General features: G+C 38.5%; 1 protein-coding gene across 1 annotated transcript in view; it reads left to right on the top strand.

Moving 5' to 3' along the window:
• Positions 1-14,591, top strand: part of Ttc5 (tetratricopeptide repeat domain 5) — a 31,380-nt gene extending 16,789 nt beyond the window's left edge. Inside the window, exons 7-10 of the mRNA XM_005005669.4 lie at positions 132-278; positions 437-651; positions 8,459-8,603; positions 11,280-14,591. Of these exons, the coding sequence (XP_005005726.1) occupies positions 132-278; positions 437-651; positions 8,459-8,603; positions 11,280-11,399 (627 nt within the window). The 3' untranslated portion in view covers positions 11,400-14,591. The remainder of the gene's footprint in view (positions 1-131; positions 279-436; positions 652-8,458; positions 8,604-11,279) is intronic.
• Positions 14,592-17,166: the final 2,575 nt, after the last annotated feature.

Here is a 17,166-nt window from a genome sequence, read left to right as displayed (position 1 = left end):
GGACATTTGTGATAGAAGAAGAAAAGACTTGGGAAAGGCATTAATCCATTTCTCTGGGTTCTTATCCGATTGTGGCATAGTGTATTGGGATATACTTACAATTGGGAGGTTTTGAATAACTTTTTTCACAGCTACATAAATATGAAGAGAATTATGGGGAAGCCCTGGAGGGCTTCGCTCGGTCGGGAGCCCTGGACCCTGCTTGGCCAGAGCCCCAGCACCGAGAGCAGCAGCTGTTGGAATTCCTCAGTAAATTAACCAGCCTCCTGGAGAGCAAGGTAAAGACTTGGCAGGGGAGAGGCCTACTCTTTACTTCTGTTGTGGGGCAATAAAATAAGAAAAGATTAAGCTTAGATGGTGGTGACTCAGAAACGGGTTCGACTCTCAAGGACAGTATGTTTTCCAGCCCGTTTACCTGTTTACCCTCCCTTCATAGGGAAAGATGAAGGCCAAAAAACTGCAGAGCATGCTAGGAAGCTTGCGTCCATCCCATCTTGGCCCTTGTGGTGATGGGCGCTATCAGTCAGCCTCGGGACAGAAGGTGACCCTGCAGCTCAAGCCCCTGAGCACGTTGCAGCCTGGTGTGAACAGTGGTGCTGTGGTCCTGGGAAAGGTGGTGTTTAGCCTGACTACAGAGGAGAAGGTCCCTTTGTGAGTTTCCTTCAGCTTCTTTCGTTTTCTTTTGCACAAATTGCTCTCCCTTCCTGGTCTTTCTCTAGCAGCTGAAGGCATTGTTAGCCGTCTCAGATGAGTGATTTCTTCCCTTCTGTGAGCAAGTATTATCCTAGGTGATACCTAACAGTCTCTCTATAACCTTTGTAGATTCAGTGATTGCCTATTTTTCTCCCCTGAGACCAGTGCTGTGTGGATTCCTACATTCATAGCTCAAATTTAACAGGGCACGTTTTGTTAAAAGATACAGAAACCTTAAAATTCTTCTGCCCTTGAGTGTATTTTTTTATTGATGCATTTTAGTTACACATAATAATATTTATCGTAGGGAATTTGTACCTATAATTGATATATCTTGATTCTTTTTTACCATTTCCCTCCCCTCCCTTCAGCCCCCTTTCCCCTCATTTACATAAGCTTTGATTCCATTTTTTTTTCTTATCCTTTCTCTCTTCCTCCAGTTCCCATTCTCATTTGAACATTTTGTCCCCATTTCCCAATAACTAGTACACATTTTGATCATTATTTCCACTTTCAATTTCTCTCACTGGAGAAACAGTGTGGTATTTAAATATGTGTGTCCCATTTGTGTCACTTAAGAGTATAGTCTCAAACGCATTCACGTAGCTAGAAAGTTTGTCCTTTATGACTGAGTAGTACTCCATTGTATAAGAAAACCACAAATCCTTAGCCATTCACCAGTTGGGCATTTGGGCTGTTTCCAAGATTTAGCTGTTACAAACTGTACCACTATAAGGATGGACATGTATATATTGTTGTGGTGTGATGCTTTTAATTCTTTTGGAAACATACAGAAGAGGGGAATGACTGGGTCAAATGGAACCTCTAGTCCTAGTTTTTGAGGAATCTCCACACTGACTTCCACAGTGGTTGCCACTAGTCTACACTCCCACCAACAGTGAAGAAGGGTTCCTTTTCTCCCACAGCCGCCCTCACTCCGCAATATTTTTATAGGTTGATTTCTTGATAACAGTCATTCTTTTGGGAATGAGACAAACTCTCAGTGTTGTTTTAATTTGCACCATAAGTTTAATTCCTTTGCATTTACTTAAGCATGTTCTATGAGCTAGTATGTGGTCTATTTTGGAGAATATTCCATGCACAGCTGAGAAGAATATGTATTCTGATGTTCAGTGGAACACTGTAGACTTCTCCTAAGTGTATTTGTTCAGAAGTTTTATTTAGTTTTGATATTTCTTCGTTGATTTTTTTTGGGGGGGGGTCTCTGGTTGATCTGTCTATTGTGACAGTGGTGTATTGATTATTCTCCTTAAAATTTATCAGTGTTTATTTGATTTTTAATGTCTGTAAATGTTTGTTTTCTATAGTTGGGTGCGCTGGTACTTGGTGCATATATGATTATTATTTCTTCCTCTTGTTCCCTTCACAAGGATATAATTGTCTCTCTTAGGCAGTGTTGGCTTGAAATCTTCTTTGTCTGCAAATAAAAATAGCAGCTACTCCTGCTTTTTTCTAGGTTCCTATCACATAGAGTATTGTTTTTTCATCCTTTGACTTTCAGTCTGTGAATTTCTTTTTGCGATAAAAGTGTTTCTTGTTGAATCTTGCGTCTTGATCTATGAATCGAGAGCATTTACTTTGATGGTTACAGCTGATATGTACTGACTTATCCTTGTTCAGTTTTTTTCTGTTCTTGGCTTTCTTACACCCTCCACTTTTAATTACTTGACTTGCCTGGTGGATTCATTCTGTTGGGGCACTTGGCATTGTAGTCCTCATTCTCTCTTTCTAGAATGTCCTTCAGAACATTTTGGGGGGCCAGTTTGATGATTATACATTTCCTCAGGTGTTCTTTGTCATGGAAGTATCATTTCTCCACTTATTTTGAAAGATAATGTTGGGGCGTATGTTAATCAGGGCTGGAGGTTGTTTTCTTTTAGGGCGTGAAATATTCACTCCAAGCTTTCTTTCATTTGAGGGTTTGTGTTGAGAAATCTACTATGATTTTGATGGACTTTCCTTTATGAGTGATTTCTTTCTTTTCTCTAACAGCTTTTAATATTCTATCTGTCATGGTTTATGTCTGTGTCTCCCAGGCCTCATGAGTTTGCATTGTGCATTTATGATTGGTTCATTGTCTAGTGCTTGGATTGATGGTGTCAGTGCTCCACCCACATAGGGGTGGAGCCAGGATGTGATGTAATGGCAGGAAGAAGGTGTCTTGCTCTTTGCTGGTTCCTGTTTTGTTGTTTGCCCCCGCTGTGAACTATGGACCAGCCATGCCCGCCTTCCTGGGAGCCAACTGAGTGTAGACTGAAACCTCCAAAAACTGTAAGAAATAAACCTTTCCTTTCCCAACTTGGGCTTCAGGTATTTTGTCTCAGCGACGAGTAAAAAGTAACTGAGACACTGTCTTTGTGTTTAGTTCTGGAATATTACCTATTATGTGCCTTGTTGTAGACTCTTCTTTGATCATGGCTAATTGGAGATCTGCATACCTCACATATCTGTAAGTTAAATTCTTTTTCTATGTTTGGGAAAATTTCTGCCCATTATTTCTTTGAATTGATTTTTTATGTCATTTGCACTATTTATTGCCTTTCATTGACTCCAGTCAATATTATGCTGTTCTTCTTTGCATTATCTAGCACCTATTGGACTGATTTTTTTTTTGTCTTCCCTTGCTATTTTTAGAAATCTTTTTTGATCACTAACTGCATTCTGCCTTCTGTATCTAATATTCTGTCCTCACATTGGCTCCTTCTGCTCTATATGGTTGCAGTGGAATTTTTAACCTCGTGGGTATCTGTTTGAATCTGTTTTATGGGTTCCCTTTCTTTCTGTGTTAGGTGGTCATGGTTTATGGTTTACATTCATGATTTAGCTCCTCTATTTGTTTTATCTAATTCTGCTCCCGAGTCACTAAGCATGTCTTTCTTTATGGTCACCATCTCTGCAGTTGTATGAGAAACTATTTCTGATTCGATTTTTTTCTAGAGCTTCATTCATCTGCTGTTACTTCCCTGTTACCACTTCAGAGAGTCTAGATGGGGGGCTTTCAGATTGTTCCCCCTCATTGCCCTCTGGATTTGCCTTTGGTGAACTGGGAGTCTGAGGTTACATCTTGTTTAAGTGTCTTCTCATTTTCCGTTTTTTTAAGTTTCATTTCTGGGTTAATGCGTGTAAGTTGCTTATGGTAGCTTTGCTGCTAGTATTTAGAACTCTCAGGAAGTGACTACTCCACAGTGTTTTTTAGCTGGTGTTCCGGTTGTGAGTCTGTTGCAGGATCCTACCTCTTCAGTTTATTGGGGATGAGAAGTTGCTGCCTATTTGGCCCAGCCATTGGATCTTTGGCATTGGCCTATCGTATTATTTGTGACTCTTGAACAATCTCAGTCTTGGCCTACTAACAACTGACCTGAACAATTATGTCACCTTGGCTAAAGTAGCAGTAGCATCACATATAACCTAGAAAATGACAAGCTGTGGTAGCTATTAATTTGCCTCCTTTAACTGTATGAACTGGATTTGTGGTTATATAACAGAAATCTAAATTGAAGCAGAAATTGTATACAGTAAATATGCCCTCCGTTTGGTAATTTTCTCTCCAAGAGAGAAAATATTAAAGGGTTTGGGGAAAAAAAAATAGAGCAATAGAAGAGAGAGAGATATAAAGCAAGACTGGAGGACAAAGAAAGGTTACAAGAAATTTGGAAAATTGGTAAAGAAGATAGGAGAAGAGAGAAGAAATGAAAACAAGAACAGAAGGGAATACCGGCTACAAAAAATGTTTACACTCATAGAAACAAGAATGTACAGTGGTATGGATTAAAAACTGGTGGTCAACTTAACACCAGCTGGATTACATCAGCATGGCGCTGAGCATAGATGTTCTACCTGGGAAAGTTGCCAGCATAAATAGAGAGGTGGAGAAGGAAGGTGTTGAAGCATTAATGTGTTGAGATGTTGAGGCATTGTGGGTTCCCTTACGTGTTGCTGTTTGAACTGTTAGGTTCTCTTGGAGAAGCTCTGGTTCTCACATCGAGCATTGCTTCCTGACTGTGGAAGGATAAGATGTGTGCCACTTGGTCTCCAGGATGAACTCGTCATGCTGGCTTCCTGGCATGTACTCAACTGTGCTTGTCTTCAGAGAAGCTCAGGGCCTCCATGTCACTGAGGATGGCTGTGGTGCTTTTCAGGACAGTCCTGGTCTTTGTTGTGAGTGTGGCTTCTTGGCTTCAGCATAGAACTCTCATCCCACCAACACAGCTCCTTCACCCTGCTGGCATAGACTTTCTGCTGACTTTTGGGCCTTCCCAGCATGGATCCATAAAAGAGACTGGTGTGAGTCCTTGTGGACTCCAGACCTCCAGTTGAACTTGTGGGAGGCATTGTCATGAGCTCTTGAGTTTTCATCTGGACTCATGTGGAACATTGCTGTGGGATTTAGGCCCTTGACTAAATATTCTATGTCGTTGGTGTTGTAGATAGTTTTCCTGCAATTTCTTGTGTTAACTCTGAGTGACCATCATAAAACAGTATATAAACTCCATGTCCTGATTCTAATTGTTCTCTGCACAACCCCTAACTACAACATACGGTCAAGAAGAAAACAAAACTAAATAAAACAAGAAATGACGAAAAAAAAGAAAAGAATAGAATATCCACTTCAGGACATGTCTCTGCTGTAGACAGAGTGGACAAATAGGGCCCAGATAATTCATTTTGACCAATCCCAGCAAGCCAGCTGTAGATTTTCAGCGGGGTAATAGATAGCTCCAGCAAGTCTACACCTTTTGTTCCACTGAAGTTCAGGCTGGTTTCTTGCTAAGAGAGTGGAGCCCCCTTTATTCAGCCTGCAACACTCCAGGTGCCTCCTGCCGCCTCAACTTGGCTTTTTGACCTCCTGCCAATTTGAACTGTTTCACTTCACCCTGACACTGAGAACCACTAGGTGGAGCCAGTCTGCAGCTGCTCCCAGTTCCAAGCACAACTGGTCCCTCCCCAAGATGGCTACCTGCAGTCGCCGTCTGCTGGGTTGTTTCTAAGCCTGAATAACATACTACCTATTGCATTGTACTGTGTTCACTGCTCTGTTCCACTGCTGTGTTTCTCTGGAGGCCTCTAGGGTAGCCAGTAGTCACCATGCATCTGAAGATTCAAGCTGGTCCTCCCACGCAGTGAATCTGGGCTCAGGGAGAAATCACTGCTTGCCACCTCCTCCTGTGTTGAAGTCTCCCTCTCTTCTCTCTCCCCATGGGCTTCAGTTCTTCTTCAATCTTGCTGTGTCCTGGAGACCCACTTCCCTCCTTTCCTCATTCTAGTACGTGGACATGGAATTTTGGTGAGGCTGTTACTCTGCTTTTTATCAGTCTGCCACCTTCCCGAGAGTCCTCATGTGACTTTCCTTGTTGGTTTTCTTGTGGAGTTTCAGTTGCCCAGGTTGTCCCTTTGAGTGTTAATGTGGATGGAGATGAAGGACAAATTGTTCACCCTGTTTGGACTTAGATAGACATAGGGAGTTCTGGAAGCTGAGCTTTGAGTTAGAATTTAAGGTCTTGGAATTTAAGGAATCGCAGAGATTTTCTCAGATGTCATTTAACAAATATTTGTGTAGCATCTAGTATATATATGAAAGGAGGGGGGAAAGTACCCAGGTGAAGAAGGGCGGCTACGGTCCGGCGGAGGAATGAATTAAGAGTATTCATTTAGTAACTTCTGAAGTTTGAACCACTATGATGTGGTGCATGCCATCACTCTTTGGTCTTCTATCCACTTCCTAATTCTTGGTTAATTGGTTTTTCCCTTCCTGTTTGTACTACAGTGGTTTATTTTCTGTATCCACCACCATTGTCTTTCTGGGCATCTTATCTACTGATCTACTGGCTTTTACTACATCCTCTATAACATTCTGAGGTAATCTTTCACATCCATTCTGCTCCATCCAGACTGAAACAATTAACATTACATTCCTGAGCATCCTCCAGTGCACTCGCTAGAGGTGTGCATAGTTGGTGAGTTAAAGAGCAGCACACAGTTTGAGAAAAGCTTCGTGAACTAGAGCAGAACTGTGACTGACAGGAATGAAAAAGGGTACAGTTTCACACTTGCTCTTAGCCAAAAGGCCGATAAGCAATAGGATACAGGTTTTAAGGAAATCTGAAAACATGCAAATATTTTACCACTCCTTGATTTCTCTCTCTCTGTCTTATCTGTCTGTCTGACTAATTGTTTCTGTCTTTTTTTAATTGCCTAACTTCTAAATGTTAAGTTCCCAGGATTTGGTTTTTTTTTTTTCTTTTCTCTCCATGATAGGATTACATACAGTTGCCAACCTTAGTCCTTTGTCGTTGTCCAGTATAGTATGTAGAAAGAGTCCAAGGCTTTCTTTAAATTTATCAGGCAGCGTTCTGCTTGTTTGTGTTGTTTTCTGTGAATTCGCATTTGTAGAGTGATGACGTGGTACTGGTCCAGACTGTCACATCCGTAGATCATCTTGCTTGATGTTGTCATGGAAACACAAGGGTTTGGCTGTGTTCAGGGTGCTAATGTGGATGTTACAGCCCAGGCCTTATTTTCTGGTTGTGGATCCCTGTAACAGTCTCTGAGCACCAATGGAAAATCTCTTTAATTCAGTATATTCAGAATCACTCACCTGTTCTTTCTGAACGTGCTTCTGCCTGGACTCCCTGTCAGTGAATGGTATTACCTCTGTACTCAGTCACAGAATTAAGAATTCTAGAAATCATTCTAGACATCTCCATTCTTCTGTGTTAAAGCAATCACCGGTCCATAGAATTGTGCTGTATTGTCCATACTTCTCTGTTACCTTAATTCATCTTCTGATCACTTCTTCAGACGCATCTCCTTGACTCTCATTTTCCTTCAGTGTCCCACATGCTGGCAGAAAAATCAGAGACAAATCTGACCATTGCCACTTGCTATTTAACATATTTTACGTGGACCCTAGCTTTTAGGACAGTTTGAACTCCCATACTTAGCTTAGCCTAGCATACAGAGTCTTTCATGACTTACGCCTTGCCTGTCTTTTCAGTTATCCTCTGTCACTTTGCCATACGCACCTTTTCTTTCAACCATGATACTGTTCTATAAGTTTCAGAACAGCTTTTTCGTGCTGTGCATGTTACATATAGTTAAGTCTGTCAGATGCTCCTGTAGCTTCTTCCTGATACAGCTAACATCTCAGCATAGTATTCTGGGAATTTTCAAACATGTAGGAAAATTGAAAGAATTGTATAATAATTATCATTGTATTTGATTAACTACCTGTATTTTACAATTATGTAGTACTACATTTCACTATACTTAATCATATACATGTCTATTTATCCTACTATTCATCCATTGATGTATATTACTTTTGGTCCATTTGACCAAATACATAATATTCAGTGAATGTTGGTGGAAATAAGCTGTATTGACAGTGATGAAGGGTTTGGTTGAAAGTATGATAGTTAAATTGAGAGAGCAGGAATTATATTTTCGCTGCTACATTTTGGACTAGGTCATCATTAATATTTGTTGGATGGCTTTGATGTGCATACGTCCTAAGTTCTTAGCAAAGTAAAGATTACTGACTTGTGAATGCTTTTTAAAGATAAGAAATGTCTAAGAGAAGTGGGGATTCAGACATACATGGATGGTATATTACTTGTAGGTTTTCTATGTAAGTAACTAAGAAAGCATTTGTTTCTTTTTTTGTCTGTATTTTAAAACCAGTTTCTGCCTGTCTTTCTTGTCCATTTACCTTTTTTTCTCTTCTCTCTCCATCTTAATCTGGCAGTACGTTTGGCTTGGTAGATTCAGATGGACTTTGCTATGCTGTGATGGTATACAATATAGTCCAGAGCTGGGGAGTTCTCATCGGGGACTCAGTTGCCATCCCTGAGCCTAACCTTCGGATTCACCAAATTCAGCACAAGGGAAAGGTGAGTAATGGCTAGGACTGAGTTGCAGTTCATAGGCTCCAAGCTGGTCTCTTTTTAGAAGTTACTGTAGGCATAAAAGTAATCCATGCACATATGAGTGTGTATGGGATACATGTATGTATGGCACACATTTATTTATGATACTTATACACAGAAATCCACACACACACACACACACACACACACACACACACACAGAGCCTGCCAAAAAATGTATACATCAGGAAAAGAAAAATTTTCATAAATATTTTAATACTAAATCTAGTGAGACATCATGAGATTAATACAGATTACCTTGACCTCTACAATTTCAGGAAGTGCTCAAAGTGGAGGCCATTAGCAAGGTAAACTGCTGAACTGTGTATACAATTTTTTGGAAGCGCTTGCTCTTGCTCTCTCTCTCTGTATATGTACACATTTTTTTGTTTTTATTTTTTCTTCAAGATTTTATTGGTACAATTTAGATGCACATAATGATCATATTCATCATATAGAATTTGTACATGTACATGATATAACTTGATTATTTTCTTTTTTTCCATTCCCCTACCCTCCTCCAACCCTGTTATTTGTTTTTATAAAAAGGAAAACTACTGGTAAGCAAAAGAAATTTAAAAATGGATTGAAAGCTAGGTGTGGTGGCATACATGTGTAACCCCATTATTCTGGAAGGCTAGGACTTAGACCTTGCCTGAAAATAAAAAATAAAAAAGGGTTGGGGATACAGCTCAGCATGAAAACCCAGGGTTCAATTCCTAGTACCACCACCAAAAAAATAAAAATAAAAAAGGACTGAAGTATGCCACTCGTTACTGTTTTCAGTGCATACCTCTAATCTTTTTCCTTTTTAGAAATCCATTCATCCATAGTTATAACTTACGTGTAGGATAGTATATGCATGTTGGAACATTTTTGATGTTTTTACACAGTTGACTGCATCGTTTTGCATTGACACATAGTAGTGTTGATGATAACGACAGTTAACATTAACTGCATACCTAATTGGGTGCTAGACACTATGAAGACTTTTGCTGCTTAAATTGCCTGATTTAATCTTCATGGAAACCTTATGGGAGTAGGTCTTTAACCACATTTTTACCGAGGTCAGTGGCAGCTAGTGTGTTACACTGACTAAATCTTGTTTTACACCTGTTGTTGTATGGCCTGAGAGCTAGGAATAGTTACTATATTTTTAAATGAAAAACAGAAATATATTTTGTTATAGTAAAATTTTAATGCCATGAAGCTTTAAATTAATGGAACACAGCCATTGTTGCTTGTTTACTGTTCTATCTGCTTTTTCATTATAGTGTCAGGTGAATTGTTGCATAGCAGAGAATTGCCTGGCCTGCAAAGCCTAAAATATTTACTGTAGCGCCCTTTAACAGAGTTTAGTGACTTCAGTATATTCTGTAGTATTTCTAAGTTGTCCCTGTTAAGAAAGTACTGTAGTGAACATTTTTGGTGCTGCTAGGGATTGAGCCCAGGTCCTCGTGCATACCAGCCAAGTGAGCTGGTATCCTGAGCTATGCCCCAGCCCTTGCAAGTGAACATTTTTATATCTTTGCCCATGTCTTTATTTCCTTTATGAATTTCGAATGTAGGATCTTGGGTTCAGAGGATATGCAGAAATCTAAGGCTTTCACCACATATTGCCGCACGAGGCTCTGAAAAGTTTTCCAGTAAGTTGTTACCAGCAGCGAATGCGTGGTTTTCCTGTGGTTCTTGACACTGAGGAGAAACCTCTCAAAATTGCTTGCTGATTGTATGTGAAAACTATAGTCCCAGTACTAGTTTAATTTGGTTTATTGATTAGTTGTGAGGCTGAGCACTTTATTATATGTTTATTGACCACATTTCATGTATAAATTGCCGGGTTGTTTTACTTGCCATATTCCTGTTATGACTTTTTAAAAAATTGATTTATGAGAACTTTTAAACTTATTTTACTTGGGCTTTGAAGAGCTGGATTCACATTGCTAGTGGAAGAAGAGACATATAAATGTATTATACATATATAATATATAATGCATATGTACATTTTTAATTTTTTGAGGCAGGGTGCTTGCCTTGAATTTTCTGTGCAGTTAAGATTGGCCTTGTGCTTATGATTCTTATACCTTAACCTCATACCACCACACCAAGGCTGAAAAATAGTTCTTGGTTGAAGATTTTTAGTAACTACTTAAAAAACAAATTTGAACTGGGAAGTGAGCTAATATCTCACTGGCATTTTTCTGTTATGTATTTTATTTCTTCTTGATATAAAAGGAAAATTAATTTGTGTTTAGCAGATTAATTTAGGACCTCACAAAGTCCTGGACTGACAGTTTCTCAGGAATTTCTCTGGCTATGGTTGGTTGCTGTGTATCTGGCTAATTGTCAAGAAACATTGTGGGCAACAGCAGATTCTGTGAGAGCTGAAGGCATTTTTGTCAGGCAGTCTGAGGAATTTGCCTTTGTTAAATCAGAGAACTGTCCTGTTCTTGTGTTTTCATTATTAGTGCCCTGCCTGTCTTGTATTTTCTTTCCCAATGCCGGAAACAGCTCAGATTTATCTAACATGTGAGAAGTGTGTATAGGGGAAGATGGGGAGAATACTGCAGGTAGTGTATCCTGCATTGGAGATTTTTCCACCTTGGTGTCTGCAATGAACCCCTTTCTGCTTTCTTTCAGGACTATTCCTTTTCCAGTGTTCGGGTGGAGACGCCACTCCTGCTTGTGGTGAATGGAAAGCCTCAGGGCTCCGGTAGCCAGGCTGCTGCCATGGTGGCCTCACGACCACAGTGTGAATGATCTTTCCTGACTTGCATGCTGTGGAAGGAGCAGGGAGTGGTGTGAAGATAAGCTCAAGGCACTTGGCCACTGGATCAGCCTCATCCAGTGACTCCACTGGGATTGGCGAAGAGTATTTTACATGGAGACTTTCCCATCCCCTGTCCTGGAGGATCCCTGTCCCTCTAACTCTTCCCTGTCATGTTCCATATCCTTCAGGGCCGCTCACTTCCCTGGTGCATCTCTCCTGCCTCGTTGACTGCTGTCAGTGTTACACAGAGTGTAGCATTGGTGGAAGTGTTGGGATCTTGTCATGGGAAAAAATTCGCAGGATTCCTGCTCTTGTCTTCTTCCTGAGTCTAGTATGTATATATCAGTTCAGTATTTATTGCTAAAGGAAGGGGGCTTAACTTTTCAATGGCTTGATTTTTGAGCAATTTTTATTTTTATTTTAAAAGTTTAAATTCTTTCCCTTCTTTGGGGTTGGAGCAGAATTAAATTTTCTTGGGGGAAAAAAAATACCCTATAGTTTGGTGTGCTTTATTTTCTCCAGGCTTCGATTCTTGTTTTTAGGTTCTATTGGAGTATGCTTTCCCATTTGGTCTTTATGCAAAATAGTTTTTTTTCCCCTGGAAATCTCAGAAAAAGAATGATAACTCCAGACATTTGCTAAAGACCAGCTTCTTTCCAGTTTCCCATTCTGTCGTCTCTAGTTGTGTTCTGCCCCATAGTCTGTGACGACAGACTGGTGCTACTCTAATAGTGCTCCTGTGCCTGAAAGACCAGAGAGAGCTATGCATTGTTTCTTTAGATTCTAGTGATGTATTTTGTAAAAGTTTTTCAGTATTGTGGAAATGAAGAAAGATTAACAAGGCTTTGAATGGGTGTACCAGTGTTAATGTATATGGATATGTTTGAAACACTTCTAAGCACTTGCTATTTGGGGGATGCAACTTAGGTCTTCGTCTGTGGTTTGGTCCTATTCAGCTCTTGTTCACTGACTTGAGTACTACTGGTAAAAATTTATAACAACTGCAAAAGGCAGAAAATTCTGTATCTTTAACATCATATGTCACAGGTAAGTTAAAGCCAGTATAAGTAACCAATATGATGTAATAGAAACACACATTTTGGACTACACTGAAGAATTGTGATAATCAGAGAGTGTTTAATACTGTGTCCATCCACTGTACGCATCTTATATCCAGTTTCCAGTGTTGATTTTGAGGAATATAGTTATAGAAAAGTGATCAGGAATTTGTGTTCATATAAAATCTTGAGCAGTGGCCTATAGCAACTGCAGAATAATGGTGAGTGTTAGAGACAGAGATAAAAACCAGTAACTGTTCCCTTTTTACTGAAGTCCTGAAATGTTTTGACATATTCTACGTAGGGAAAAAAAATAAATAGTAGTTGGTAGCTAGAAAAAAGCAGTATGTATAGAAGATACAAAGTACAGTTTAAAAATAGAGTACCCGTGAAGTGTCCATTTGTCTTAAAAACTGGAACATCACTGATACCCTGGAAGCCCTCTGTGTACCTCTCCGTAATCTAATCACTGCTGTGAATGGATGATTCTGCTCACCACCCTCTTTAATGATTAATGCTGTCTTTTAGGCATTTTAAGACAGCATTTCAGGTGTTTCAGTTCCATGGATTATTCATGATAACAAGTCTACCATACTGCTGGACATAGTATTTCAATTCAGTAAAGATGTTATTGCTGAAGCTCCCCAAAACTGAACTATGCGTGTTAGGAGAGGTAAATTGTTTTTTCAAGATTTCTAGATAGGTAACTGAGAATACTGTATCTGGAAACAGTTTCTTTAATTTTACATTCAGTAGAGAATGATGCGTGTTGGGTTAATAATTAATCTAAGTAGGCAGAAAACATTTCTAGATCAAAATACGAATAGAGTGCTCTTCAGAATCAGCCTTCGATATTTATAAGTCAAACACTTTCTGTTATTTTCTCCTAAGGCCTTACTTGATTTTGAATATCTTATCAGTATACTTAGAATTTCTGAAAGGAACAAAGGAGAATTTGAGTTGCAATGCTTTGGGCTCCATATCATGCCTATTTGCATAATTAGTCCTTTTCTAGGATTAAAGTAGGTCCCCATTTCTCTGTATAAATCCCTGGAAAGTAACATTCTATATTTGAAATTTATGTGCTAGTATGGAATAAACTGAGTAATAAGAGAAAGTTCTTATAAAGATGTCACCACATTTTGGCTAGGAAATAGATGATTTCCGTGGGCTACCTGTGAAATAATGAGAAGAAAGTCTTGATTAGTCTCCACTGCTACATTGGTTCTTCCAGGAAATCCTAAAGGTAATCCTCTTTGGTCTGGAAAATAATTTAAGGAATCTGATACTAACTCCATCAATTTATTGATTCTAAAAGAACCATTCCTTTGTGTCAAATTTTAACATGTCAGATTACAATTCAGCAGTTTATGGCAGGCATGCATGGTGATGCATACCTGTGATCCCAGCACTCAGGTAGCTGAGATGAAAGGATCTCTGCAAGTTCAAGACCAGCCTGGACTACTTAGTAAATTCAAGGCCAGCTTGTCTCAAAACAAAACAACACCATAATAAAAAACCATGAAATTCTTGTCAATTTAAATTATAAAATTGTTCAAGTTTTTTTATCTTTATTAATAAATGTTTACATAATGGATACATTCATCGTGAGAAGCTAGTATATGTACATAACATCTTAATTCTTTTTACTTTCCCTCTCACTACTCTCCCTACCTTCTGTCTTGGCCATTTTCCCACTCGGGAAAGCTCTGTCTCCTTTTTTAATCGTAAAAGTAATGTTTTTTTCAGTGGCCTTTTAGATTTGGTGAGATACAACAGTGCTGTTTTGTGGTAGTTCTGTATTAAGTTCCTCTCCTAATTTTTATATATAATGAGCGTTTTCCCACAACAGTTAATACAGATCTACCACATTATTTTAAAATAGCCACATAAATTTCCAGTTAATGGGCATAGCATCTTTTGTTTAATCATTCTTCATTTGTTGGGTTTTTTAAAATTATGAATAATGTATTGAACATTTGTAATTTTTAGTATGCTTTGGAAGCATATCTTTTGAGTAAGTTTCATAAAGTGAAATTAATCTTTAGCCATTGCTAATTTGCATTTCAAAAGTATATATTGATTTATACTTCTCAAATATTTTAATAAATGCCTATTTCTTCATGAGTTGTGTATAGTTTATGTCTGGTAGACAATATGATTATTTTAAATTTGCATTTTTATATTTGTGACTTTGAGAACCTTCTTAGTAAAAACATTTACCTACTTATAAAATTGATGTGAAATGTAAAAGAGGGTATCTAAGACTGAGAAAACTTTAAAAATTTAGGGAGATAATATTTAGGAAATGATATACTTTGTACATTCCCTGTGGTATAATTATATCGAGTTATAATTTCTTCATTATATGATCTGAACTCTTAAGGACAGACATGAATTCATATTTACCTTGTGGGTGTAAGACATTGTTCAATGCAATAACAAACTGTTGGTTAGATAGATTGTTGGTTTGGAAAAAAATGTATAAACTAATATAGACAATGTTGACACCTTGTTTGCAGAATAGTAATGATTTGGGCATATTTACACTTTGATACAAAATAGTAATGATTTTAAAAGTATTCCTTTGGCTTGATTCTAAAGAATTGGGTTCCTGCTCTTGTTAGGTCAGTGAACTGAAATAATAGACTGCTGTGGGAACAAGAAATATTTTTTAAAAGGTCACTCATTCCATGTAGACTTACCGGGCATTCTTGGTACATGGTAATCTAGGACCTAAGGCTTCAAAGATGAGAAACTTAAAAAGCTCATAGCCTATAGGCAGTAGACAAACATCATGTCATAAGTATGCTGAGAGTGCAAGGACGCTCATTGTGAGTGCAAGGACATTGAAGTCTATCTTGGGTAGCCCATAACAGACATGCTCAAGAAAATATTTGAACTAAATTTTGAAGGGTAATTAGCACTGCAGAAGGAATTACTTGTGCAAAAGCAGTGGGATAAGAAAAAGCATAGACATTTCCAGATGCTAAGAATGTGGTCAGTCATCTTTGTGTTAGAGTTGCCAGAAGAGGCAGAAATGAAGTGATAGAGATGTGAAAACCAGAACATGGAGGCTGTAGCCCATGTGAAGGAGTGTCTTCCTGGAATTGCAGAGTTGTCGAGGGTTTTAACGAGAAATGACGAGATTTGTGTTTGAGAAGGAGGATGGAGCTGTTGGTAGGACAGCTCTACATCTGCAGAAGCAGATCTGAAAAGATCAGATTAGCTCAGTGGGAAAGAGTATAAACCCTAGAAACGATGCCTGAGTTCAGATTCCAGTGTCACACAGCTGTAATTCCAAATCAAATGCTTTCTTTCTGTTTGTCCTCTAGGTGCTGGGCATGGGCTCCTCAATCCTCACAGGAGTCCCACACGATCAGTAGTGACATCCTTTCGTTACAGCTACATACACTAAATCTTTAAAGAGCTAAGTGAGAAAATTCTCCCCTTAGCCAAACTCTAGCCAGGTTTCTCTGCGCTCTTTGCAACGTTGGTCTATAAACCCTGGAACAAAAGACTGGGATCCTAACACTCAGAGCCACCTCCCGAGGATAACTCTAGTTTGTCTCTTTTTTTATTTTAAAAATGAATAAAGAATGAAAGCAATGATGCAGAATTTCAAAACAAAATAATAGATTAACACTGGTTAATGTATAGTTATTATCTTCAAAGTAGTTCCGATTACAAGATAAGGCATAAAAATGATCAAATGATTAAACAAAGCACGAACTTCTTTTTGATAAAATAACAATTAGTATAGGTATCTATCTTGTACGTGTGTGTGTGTGTATGTGTATATATATATGAGAATGTATACACAAACTTTTCCCTTTTCTCCATTTCTCTATCGCAGTTCTTTTGAGCACTTTCTTTCACTTTCACAGCATTGTATATTTTGGATTCTATTTACTCTCAGGTTTTTACACTAGGCAAACAATATAATTACACACGTGAGTGATTTATTTCATTTATGAGTATGGTCTCAAGTTGCATCCATTTACCTTTAAAAGCCTCAAGTTTATCTCATATAGCTGAGTAATACTGCACTGTATAAAAAATGCCACATTTTTTATCCATCCCACAGTTGATGGGGATTATAAGTATTATAGATTGTGCTGCTGTAAACTTGGGTGCACATATATCACTGTGGTATGATACATGGTTTTCAATTCCTCTGGGAAAATACCCAGAAGGGGAACAGCTGGATTGAATGGGACCTCCAATCTTCGTATTGTGAGGAATCTTCATAGTGATTTCCACAGTGATTATACCAGTCTACACTTTGGGTAGATAGAGTCATGAACAAAACACAGATTGCATGGGCAGTATTTGAATCAATTGGGATCTCATCTAACTAAAAAGTTTTTGCACATCAAAAGAAATTACCAATAAAGTAAAAAAAAAAACCCACAGAATGAGTAACATTTTAGCCAACTGTCCCTCAGACAAAGGACTTTATCGAGAACATATAAAGAGTTGAAAAAATATCAAGCTTCACAAATTCAAAGACCCAATCCTAAAATGCACATATGAGATAAACACTTCTCAGATGAGGAAATAGCCATGACAAATAAATACATGAACCCTAGTCTCTTTAAAGTATCAGCCTGAGAAAACAGGCTGCCAAAAGTATTTGCTGTTTATTGCAGCCAACACCTGAAGATAGGTCTGTCTCTATCTCCATGGGGGATAGGAG

The sequence above is a fragment of the Cavia porcellus genome, unplaced genomic scaffold (genome assembly GCF_034190915.1).
Source record: "Cavia porcellus strain 051 isolate PalLab524CR breed Dunkin Hartley unplaced genomic scaffold, mCavPor4.1 scaffold_26, whole genome shotgun sequence".
Classification (NCBI taxonomy): Eukaryota; Metazoa; Chordata; class Mammalia; order Rodentia; family Caviidae; genus Cavia; species Cavia porcellus.
Note: the sequence above shows the minus strand (reverse complement) of the source record. Positions and strands in the feature narration are given on the sequence as shown.